The 10614-nt window shown below is 55.8% G+C and overlaps 5 protein-coding genes across 5 annotated transcripts in view; 2 read left to right on the top strand and 3 right to left on the bottom strand.

The window, feature by feature from the left end:
* Window positions 1–2774, bottom strand: part of PTSG_00084 (uncharacterized protein) — a 3444-nt gene extending 670 nt beyond the window's left edge. The window contains exons 1-7 of the mRNA XM_004998580.1: window positions 2480–2774; window positions 2040–2167; window positions 1661–1784; window positions 1152–1364; window positions 768–911; window positions 471–620; window positions 58–174 (exon numbers count right to left, since the gene is read on the bottom strand). Of these exons, the coding sequence (XP_004998637.1) occupies window positions 58–174; window positions 471–620; window positions 768–911; window positions 1152–1364; window positions 1661–1784; window positions 2040–2167; window positions 2480–2713 (1110 nt within the window). The 5' untranslated portion in view covers window positions 2714–2774. The remainder of the gene's footprint in view (window positions 1–57; window positions 175–470; window positions 621–767; window positions 912–1151; window positions 1365–1660; window positions 1785–2039; window positions 2168–2479) is intronic.
* Window positions 2775–2802: 28 nt separating this feature from the next.
* Window positions 2803–7255, top strand: PTSG_00085 (DEAD box polypeptide 39). Its single transcript, XM_004998581.1, has 9 exons — window positions 2803–3002; window positions 4377–4569; window positions 4758–5044; window positions 5195–5324; window positions 5520–5659; window positions 5860–6101; window positions 6264–6408; window positions 6580–6727; window positions 6922–7255. Exons 1-9 carry the CDS (start codon window positions 2991–2993, stop codon window positions 6939–6941), a joined length of 1317 nt encoding a protein of 438 aa, XP_004998638.1. The 5' UTR covers window positions 2803–2990; the 3' UTR covers window positions 6942–7255.
* Window positions 7176–9066, bottom strand: PTSG_00086 (N-acetyltransferase 9). Its single transcript, XM_004998582.1, has 6 exons — window positions 8847–9066; window positions 8554–8648; window positions 8341–8440; window positions 7959–8054; window positions 7716–7787; window positions 7176–7463 (listed from the first exon to the last, which is right to left on the bottom strand). Exons 1-6 carry the CDS (start codon window positions 8961–8963, stop codon window positions 7338–7340), a joined length of 606 nt encoding a protein of 201 aa, XP_004998639.1. The 5' UTR covers window positions 8964–9066; the 3' UTR covers window positions 7176–7337.
* A 93-nt stretch (window positions 9067–9159) lies between these two features.
* On the top strand, window positions 9160–9763 carry PTSG_11537 (uncharacterized protein; the record flags this gene model as incomplete). The annotated part of the gene is made up of 2 exons (XM_004998583.1): window positions 9160–9370; window positions 9708–9763. 2 exons carry the CDS (start codon window positions 9160–9162, stop codon window positions 9761–9763), a joined length of 267 nt encoding a protein of 88 aa, XP_004998640.1.
* Window positions 9764–10048: 285 nt separating this feature from the next.
* Window positions 10049–10614, bottom strand: part of PTSG_11538 (uncharacterized protein) — a gene marked incomplete at both ends in the record, with an annotated part of 8009 nt that continues 7443 nt past the window's right edge. The window contains one exon of the mRNA XM_004998584.1: window positions 10049–10187. Within this exon, the coding sequence (XP_004998641.1) occupies window positions 10049–10187 (139 nt within the window). The remainder of the gene's footprint in view (window positions 10188–10614) is intronic.

The following is a 10614-nucleotide window of genomic DNA, read 5'->3' on the forward strand; positions in this document are numbered from 1 at the left end:
GTACACACGTGTACAAACGCACACAACACCGCAGGAAGCAGGGGCAAAGCAGCGTACGTCTTCAGACTGCTCGTCGACGGGGAACGGGGTGTTGACCTGCACGTCAGCGGCGCCCTCTGGAAGGACAACGCGCACCTCGGCCTCATCAACAACCTGGTTGTCAAACACGTGGCCCTGGCGTGGCGAAGGCGTGGCATTGGGAGCGAAAGGGGGGAGGAGTGTTTGCACAAGGAGAGATTGGAAGGTTGAAGGTGCTCTCAAGGTGAGAAACAGGCAGGCATAGAGAGATGCAGATGGAGAGAGGGGGGAGGTGCGGAGAGGGATATGCAGATGGGAGAGCGCGCACGATGATGTACCGATGGAGAGCGCACACGATGATGTACCGATGGAGTGCGCTACGGGATGAAACCAACACTGCACACACACACACACGCATGCACACACACACACACATGCACGCATGCACGTACCACAAAGCGGGTGGACATGACGTAGGTGGAGCCCTCAGTGCTGAGAATCTCGCCGGATGGAACGTCGTACGCGAGCGAGTACTGCGTCTTCCAGCCGCCAAACAGCGGGAAACGGGGCTGGATCTCAACGATCACCGCATCCTCCTCCTCCTGCCAAAACACAACGACGCCAGAATAACAACAGTCACGCATGCATCGTGAGGCCAAGAGAAAAAAAAAGCACAATGCACAGCACGGTGCAAACAGCAGCACAACGCACAACGCAAAATGCAGCAAATGCGAGGACACGCAACATACGCGGAGGTTGCTTGTGGAGATGTTGCCAATGACGTCACGGTAGTTGACACCGGAAGCCGCTGCCGGCAGACGCGTCGTGAACGACCGCAGCGCTGTCCGCCCAGCACGCGGATCCCGCTGCAGATCAAGGCGCGAAAACTCCCCCTGGTGTGTGCGTGGGTGTGAATATCAGGACACCAGCAAACCAAAGATGCGACGAAAATGCTGTCTCCACAAAACCCCGCGCGCACACCCGCTTCATGTTCTCATTCACATGATCATGTGTTCACCCACCATCGATACTAAAATCCCCCAATCCCAAGCACCTCCATCTCTCCCACTGTCTCACTGTATCACTGTCTCACTGTCTCACTCACTCTCACCAACACGAACACACACACACACCACAAGCTTGGCGCCGGAATGGACGATGGTGATGTCCTCGGAGATGGACGCGTAGCCCCAGTGCGACACGGTCACTTCGCGGACCAACTTGGTCACGGTCAGGAACGGCGTGTAACTCTCAAAGTGCACGCTGAGGTCCTTGTGTGCGTTGGCCTTCACATCCGTGTATGGGCCATACGACAGCTCCTGGCCCTTGTTGGAGTACGGCTTGGACTGCACGTGGATGTGTGTGCGCGTGTGTGTGTGTGTGGTTGTGATTGTGGTGAGGAGTGATTTTTGGTCGCGGTAAATGAACGGGTTTGGGAAGCAAGAGGAGTGAGTTGTTGAAAGAGTCAGCGCCAGGGGTCTTGCTGACACCGTTGCTCACATTCATGCACAGTAACACAGGAATCGCTTCTTGTGTGTTGAACAGCACACACACGCACACGCACAACACACACACACGCACACACACACACAACACATAGGCACGCACAACACATACACGCACACAACACATAGGCACGCACCTTTGTAAACGACTCGAGACGGCCCGGCACCACAACGGACGTCTTCTGCGTTGTGGTGGGATACTCGGAGGCAAAGTACAGGTTTCCAGTGAACTTGACAAGCTGATCGTCCTTCTGATGAATCCTGCATGACCCAAGCCATGCAGTTGGCGTGTGGTGGTGGCACAGCATTGTGAGGTGTCGCCGAAATCCCAAAGCACAGATGCAGGGCGCAGCAGTGTAATACCAACACCCAACCAAACATAGTTAACACCCTGCAGTATTCCGCCCACCAACACACACACACAAGCACACAAACAAGCCAAATACACACAAACACGCACAAGCATGCAAGACACACACATAAGCACGCAAGACACACCACAACACCCCCACTTACTCTGTGGGGAACGGCTTCTGGGCGTGGGTGTACACCTGGGTGATGACAAGGTTCACACTCTTGCCGGCAGCGATGTTCACTTGCACAGCACCATCACGCACGGGCAGCTCATCGTCACTATCCTCAAACTGCATGTGTGTCATGTGTAATGTGCGTGAGTGTTGTGTGTGAGTGGTGCGTGGTGCGTGTGTGTGTGTGTGTGTGTGTGTGTGTGTGTGTGTGTGTGTGTGTGTGTTGGATGTGTTTTGCACAGTGTGTTGGCATGATTGTGTCACTGACAACCCAAAAGCTTGACGGACACAAACACACACAAGTATACACACACACACAAGTATACACACGCAAATACACACAAATATACACACGCAAATACACACACATAAAACACACAAATACAATCACGAACACACACACAATACACAGACAAGACGACATCACACCTTGGCGGAGACAAAGGCGAGGACGCCGTCAATGTTGGCATCCGAGACTTGGTACGCGTGGACGGCAGCAGATCCGGTGTTCTTCACCGTCACCTTGGCCTCCACGTTGGTCAGGTGCGTTTGTGCGTTGATGGTCCGCGTCACATCCTCGTTCACCAAGGAAGCGCCAGTGCCCACAGCACCCACAGCCAGCACCACTGCCAGCACAGCCCACACTCCACTGTTCCGCCACATCTCTTCGTTTGTTTGACTTTCGGCTGTCGTCTCTCTGCCAGTGGAAGTCCTTGCGTTTCGTGAATGATACCTTTAAATTTCTCCGCTATTGCTGGAGCACCAAAAGTCGCCCTCCAGTGATACAAAACAAGCTCAGGCAAAAGGCAAACCAACCAGTGCAGGTGAACGACCGCCACCGCCAGTGCCACAAACCACGCACACACAAAGACAACGCAAGACACCCGACGACACCACTCGACCTCACCAACCCCCCCCCCCGCTTCCAAGCACACCAACCATGGCTGACGTTGTAAGTGAAGAAGACAACCATGATGAGGGCTAGCAGCACCCCGCTTCTCCTCCTCCAAAGATATCGCCACGCACTGCCCTCTTCCTCCTCTTCGTACCTCTCTGTTGCTCCTTTGCTCGTCGCGGGCGGCGGGCGAAACCGTGATTCGCGGACACAGCACCGATGTTGATGGTTGTTGGATGTTGATGACCACGGTGATGGTGGTGATGATGGTGAGGTTGGAAGACAATGTTGGTCGGCGGTCCAGAGTGCGGATAGCTGTGCCAATCCGTTGAAACGCGACGCCCCCCCCCCCCCCGCCTACATTGGGCTTAACGGGTGGGCCGCGGCAGCAGCTTGTCACCTGCCTCCTGCATCATCCAACATGTTGAATGGCGATGTTGAATCGCTGAACCGCCACAGCATATATATATATACCTCACGGCAGCAGCGGTCTCAACAGCACCAGTCGCGGTCGCAACACCAGCCACAACATCAACAGTCACCACACCATGACAGCTGCACGCATACCCTTGACAGCACCAGCATTGTGTGTGCCAGAGCGCTTTCTTTCTTCTTTCGCGCACGGCAGGGACCAACCGTTGCTTCTCCTCTTTCGTTTTCCCACTTTCTCCCGTGTGAGGCTCAGCGGTTGCGATTGCTGGACACGCTGTTCGTGGGCTTTGTACCGCACCGGCATGCTTGCATGCATGGTGGTGCTGCAATCAAGACGAGGAGGACGTCACGATGCTGGCCCGTGTCCATTGAGTGCACGTCGCTTCTTTCGTCCTCTCCTTGCCTCAAAAGCCAATGTGCGTGGTGTGGCGCGGCGTGGGCGTGCGCGCATGCGCAGTAACCACCACAACAGCACCGTTTTCCAACACACGCCTGCTGCTTCTCTCTTACCCTCTGTCGGTCTCCTCTCCCCTCCCCCGCCCGCACCCCATTCATTTGGCATGTCGTGTCGTGTGCTGCCACAACCACGTGCACGTCATCCTCCCTTTCTTGGTGTCCTTGTTCTTTTTCCCTTCACGTGCAAGCACGCACCTGCTGGCTGTCACACACCAACCACAGCAAGACGATACGTCCCGCACGCGCTGAATGAAAGAAAGACGCCATCAGCAACCGTTTACTGAAACAGCACCAGCTATGCCAACACTGACACAACACTGAACTGCCCTCTCCCCACTCGCTACGAGGCGGCACCATCCAAGCCTCGACGCCGCCCTCCGCTTCCATCTTTTCCCTTCTCTCTCATCTATGTTGTCCCTCTTTTCATCTCACCCAAACATACCCTCTTCTCCCCGTCTTCCACAACACCATTATCACCATCAACAACCCACGAATATCCCGCAACGACTCGGCCTTCCTCCCTTCCTTCCTTCGTTTCGCCAGGTTGAGGACGAAGTTCTTACCGGCTACGACGAGGACGTCGAGCAGACGACCGTTGCCGACCTCGAGGCCGAGAAGCCAAAGGACGTCAAGGGCTCCTACTCTGGTCTCCACAGCGCTGGTTTCAAGGACTTTTCCCTCAAGCCCGAGCTGCTGCGCGCCATCCGCGACTGCGGTTTCGAGCACCCTTCTGAGGGTACGTGTGTGTGTGTGTGTGGTTTGTATTTGTTTACGTTGCGCCTGTGTTGTGCTCGTTGCATTCGGTAATGCCGACTGAACACCACAGCTGCCACAGCAGCTGTCTTTGCCCCCACTCGCTTCGTTTTGCGTTGTTGTGGCTCACCCCCTCCCCCCCCCGGCGTGTGTTCGTGTCCAACACAACAGTCCAGCAGGAGTGCATCCCTCAGGCGCTGATTGGCACAGACGTCATCTGCCAGGCCAAGAGTGGTATGGGTAAGACTGCCGTCTTTGTCATCTCCGTGCTTGACCAGCTCAAGCCCGTTGATGGCGAGGTCAGCTGCCTCGTCCTCTGCCACGCCCGCGAGCTGGCCGATCAGATCCACAAGGAGTTTGAGCGCTTCGCCGCACACATGAGCCCCACTGTCCGCAGTGAGGTCTTCTACGGTGGCATCAAGCTTTCCTCCAACATTGAGAAGCTCCGCAACCCACCGGTACGGTTGACGCTCTTGCTTGTCTGTGTGGTGGAGGCACAACTTTGATCCATTGCGCTTCAATCCAATGAGCGTCACCTTCACCGCATGTTCTCACCCCTCCTCCCACTCCCCCGACCGCCTTGCCTTGCCCTTGGTTGCTGATTACAGCACGTCGTTGTGGGCACCCCTGGCCGCCTGTACCATCTCATGGAGGAGGGCCACCTGAAGCTTGGCAACGTCAAGTTCTTTGTCATTGACGAGTGCGACAAGGTTCTCAAGCCCGACGCCCGCTCCATCGGTTCGTTGCCCTCTGTTGCAAAGATCAGTGCATGGGGAATGTTGATGTGGTGCACGTCCACGCCTTGTGACGTTCTGTTGCCCTTTTGTAGCTGCTGGTTCCTCATCACAGTGCCGTCTTGGCACTCGCCCCCTTCGTGCCAACTTGCCGTCATATTCACACCACCAATTCCCCCTTTTGTATGCAACGTTACAGAGAAGGGCTCCGACGGCCTTGACATGCGCCGCAAGGTGCAGGCCCTTCACATGAAGTGCCCCCGCAACAAGCAAGTCATGATGTTCACCGCCACCCTCGACAAGGAGACCCGTGGCCTCTGCCGCAAGTTTATGAACAACGTACGTGTATGTGTGTGTTTGGGAGTGGTTGTACTTGTGGGTTTGTCGTGTACGCGCGCGTGTCTGTGGTTGTCCTTCTGTGTGTGTGTGTGTGTGCGTTTGCGTGTGTGCTGCATTGCGCGTCCTGCAGACGAGCCTGGGTCATGCTCCGCCCCAACTCGCTCACTCACCAAACTGGCACATTCTCGTCAACACGACAGCCAATGGAGGTGTGCGTCGACGACGACGCCAAGCTCAAGCTTCGCAGCCTGAAGCAGTACTACGTGAAGCTGACTGAGGACGAAAAGACGCGCAAGCTGCTCGACCTCCTGGATGCGCTTGAGTTCAACCAGGTTGTCATCTTCCTCAGCTCCCAGGCCCGCGTCCGCGTCCTCGCCAAGCTCCTCGAGCAGGAGAACTTCCCCGTCAAGGCCATCCACGGTGGCATGCGCCAGGAGCACCGGTCAGTCTTGGCTGGTGGTGATGGTGCCCCTGAGTTTGTGACCGCTGCTTTGATCCCACCAGCATGGCCGGATGTGTGTGTGTGTGTGTGTGTGCGTGTGTCGCTTGTGCTAACTATGGACCATGTGTGTGTGCGTGTGTGTGTTGCTGTTGGTGTGTGCAGTCTGGAGAACTACCGCGAGTTTAAGAGCTTCAAGGCCCGCATCCTCGTGGCCACGGATGTGTTCGGCCGCGGCATGGACATTGAGCGCGTCAACATTGTCATTAACTACGACATGCCCGAGGACACCGACACATACCTGCATCGCGTAAGTTACCAAAGCCGACGACGGGGGCTGCTGTGATCTGATACGCTGTTCGGAGATTACGCTGTACTTTGCGAGCGTTGTGTGTCTTGTCTGCTTTTGTGTACGTTGTCTGCTTTCGTTCGCCTCACCACACGTTATCACCGCGGGGGCGTTGTGGTTGTTACATTTCAGGTTGCGCGTGCTGGTCGCTTTGGCACCAAGGGTCTCGCCATCACCTTTGTGTCCACGCCCGAGGAGGCTGAGATTCTCAACAAGACACAGGGCCGCTTCGACGTTGACATTGCGGAAATGCCCGCCACCCTCGACAAGTCCGAATACAGTACGTTTGTCGCACTCGTCTGTATTGGAGGGCAGAGGGCCGAGGCGGGATGTGTGTGTGCGTGTGTGTGTGTGTGTGTGTCATGTTGTTGCCTTTGCTTGCGTTCCATGTGAACGCGTGCGCGTTTGTTGGTGACTGGCGCTTACACGTTGTTTGTCACCTCCCCTGTGTGTCGCGTCATCTTCTCTCAACAGTGGCGGACGACGAGGCCTAAGCTCGCTCAGCTCCCCGAGGCACCCGAATCTTGCAGCCGGCGCACACGTTCGCAGCTGCTTTTCCTTCTTCCTTGCCTATGCAGTCATTCAATTGACCGTGTTTGAATCTCTCAACCCCGTGATGTTCTGTCTTCCTTCTCCCTTTTGTCCCCAACGCATGAAGGCTTACGCGGCCACTTCTCGCGCATCGTGGCTCCCTCGCGGTTGATGCCCTTGGATCGTGTTCTGGTTGTTGTCTGTTCTAGTTTCACTGGCTGTGCACTCCCCCACCCCCGTTTATGTTCTGAAAAAAGCAATACAAGACACAACCCTCTCCTCCCGTGTACGCACGCTCTCCTGCAACAACGTGATGGAATGTAACACGACACGACAACAACACACAACGCTGGTTGCTGCTATTGGGGTCGCTGGTACTGAGTAATGGTTGCGTGTGCATCGTCTTGGTGTTGGCGGGCGTAATCGGAGAGTTCTGTGCTCTGGACCTCGAGCGTCACTTCCTTGAACACCTCGCTGCGGCTCACCTGCGTGTGCACAACACCGCTGTGAGGGAGGGAGGGAGGGTGTGTCTGTGTGTGTGTGCGTGTGTCTATGTCTGTGTCTGTGTGTGTCTGTGTGTGTGAACGTGTGTGCGTGTGTGTCTGTGTGTCTGTGTACGTGTGTGTCGTGTGTGTGTCACTGTGTGTGTATGTGTGTATGTGTGTCTGTGTGTGTCTATGTCTGTGTGTGTCACTGTGTGTGTGTGTGTGTGTGTGTGTGTGTGTGTGTCAACGCACTTCCTTGAAACCAAGGCGCTCAAACAGAGCCAAGCTGGGTGCATTGCTGAAGCCAATCTTTGCCACAAGCTTCTGCAATACGTGGGAGCAAGAGAGGGAGGGGTGAGCGAAAGGTGGTAGTGGCACAGGAACATGGGATAGCTGGGGAGAAGGAGGGGGAGGGGAGACAGGAGGGAGACGGAGACGGGAGCAACAAACAGTTCAAACACACACACACACGCACGCACGCACGCACGCACGGACCGTGACGCTGAGGTTCTTGACAGCATAATCCATCATCATCAACAGCGCCTGCCGGCCAAAGCCCTTGCCCCGTGCACTCGGCTCTGCAATCATGATCTTGACGATGTATGACCGAGCTTGTGTGAGGTAGTTGCAAAGTGTATGCACATGTGCACGTACACGTGTAATGCGCGCATGCACACAAGCAAGCAAGCATGTTCACACACAATCACACACACACACACACACTCAAGCATGTTCACACACAATCACGCAAACACACACACACACACACACACACACAAACACACACACACACACACACAAACACACACACACACACTCAAGCACGCACGCACGCACGCACACATATACACAAACACACACATACACAGCGACACACCTCAATCTCGGCTGTCGACTTGGAGTCGGGATCGTTGAAGAAGAGGTTCACATCGCCAACCATGGCCTCAATCTCATCGGAACTCGCGTCAAACACTTGCCTGCAGGGTGCCACGAAGCACAGCGACACAAAGGATGAGCGTGTGATCCAGACAGCCAGAACGAGTGTCGGCACGAAGAACCCCTCAGGGACGACTGCACATGCAACACGGACCTGTCCAGCACGATGAAGGTGCACTTGTCATCGTCCTCCCTCCATGACTTTTGCATGGCATATTCCTCTTCCAAACTCAGCGGCTCGGACGCTGTCTGGTCTCACACGCAAGCACAGCCAGTTGTTAGTGTGACGGGAGGCAGGCAGCGGGAGACAGAGGGAGACGGGCAGAGACAGAGGGGAAGGGCAGAGACAGAGGGAGAGGGCAGAGACAGAGGGTGACAGAGAAGTACAACACACACAGACACACGCATATACACAGACACACACACACACACGCGCGCGCAACTTACGAGCTCCTGCAGTTCCTCGCTCTGCATCCAAGTGTGGTATTTGGCCACGTGCTTGTGTTCATAAGGCACCAGCACCACCTGCGCCCCGTTCACCTGCACGTCCGCATTTGCCTTCATCGTCTTTGTTCCTCAGCACAGCAACAATGACCGCGGGCGACACGCAGAACGAGGTTTGAACTGCGCATGACCGCGGTCTGCGCACCCATCGAATCGCAAAAAGAAAAAAAAACGGGGGGGAAGAAGGATAATCACCAGAGCAAGCAATGAAGGAGAGAAGGAGAGGCGACAAAGCAAGCGCAAGCAGCGACAACGAATGGCCAGGCACGCGAATCGCACGGCCAGCAAGAGAGCAAGAGGACGACGGCATGGAACACGCATCATTGTTATCATATCCAGCGCACGAACAGATGAGCGGAGAGACAATGAAGAGGGCGAAGGCGAGGGCAAGAGCAAGGCGGACGCCAGCACGCGGGAGACATCCGTTCCGGCGCAGTTCCACGAGTTTGTTGGTTGGAGCGTCCAGAGTCATGGAACGGTGCGAGTCGCAGTCCGTTCAACCAGGTGCGTCGTGTATGTGTGCGTGTGCATGTGTGTGTGTGTGTGTGTGCGTGCGCGCGTGTGCATGTGCGTGTGCGTGTGCGTGCGCGCGTGTGCATGTGCGTGTGCGTGTGCGTGCGCGCGCGTGTGCGTGTGTGTGCATGTGCGTGTGTATGCGTGAGCGACGAGTTTGGGTCCATTCTGATGCCATCGTTCACAACCACAACACAGGGCGTGACTGGCTGTCTGACTGACTGAATGCATGGCACCCGAACCGACAACGAGTGGCGTGGTAACCCCCACAACATACCTTCCTCCTGCCAGCCCAACGGACCGACAGGAAGGATGGCGACCTCATCCGGGTCCAGAAGAACGCGTGAGCCCTTCTGGAGCACCAGAGTGTGCCGCCAGACCATCCAGGCTAGAGGCCCAGATGGTGCCGATGCTGTGTAAGGCAAGGTTCATCACACGTGCATGAGACTTGTGTGAGGGGCGTTAGTGAGGGGATTCTGCTTGAACAAGCAACGGCAGTCATCTGCAACAACCACGACAACAAGAGCAGCAGCACGAAGATGAACGCAGCAGCAGCAGCAACAACAACAACAACAACAACAACAGCAGCAGCAGCAGCAGCAACAGCAGCAGCAGCAGCAGCAGCAGCAGCATCATCCCACGTTTGCTATGCTCCATTCGCGACACATGCGGCGCGACACTGTCACCAGCCCGTTATCCATATCAGGACCGTCCGGCTCGGAGGACCCACGCCACGGACCAAGCTCACCGTTTGCCTCCTCCACCAGGGACCTGCACACCCACAAGGCACGGGCGCATCGATTGCGGTGAGATTGCGGAACAGCACACACACACGTGCACACACGTGCACACATGCACTCGCACATGCACATGCACACACACACACACACGTGTGCACACATGCACTCGCACATGCACACACACACACATATATACAATTTACACTCACTCATACGCATTTACACACACACACACACACATGCGCTCACGCACAAACTCATGCACTCACATGTACACACATGCACACTCGCATACACACATGCACACACGCATTCACACGTGCACACACGCATACACGCATACATATTTACACACACGCATTCACATACACACGCACACGCTCGCCTACATGGAACCATACCTCGCAGCGATAGTCTTTGCGCAGCAACGTCTCGGTCAGCAGACGCACCGCAGTGCG

Source organism: Salpingoeca rosetta (assembly GCF_000188695.1).
Source record: "Salpingoeca rosetta unplaced genomic scaffold supercont1.1, whole genome shotgun sequence".
Lineage (NCBI taxonomy): Eukaryota > Choanoflagellata > Craspedida > Salpingoecidae > Salpingoeca > Salpingoeca rosetta.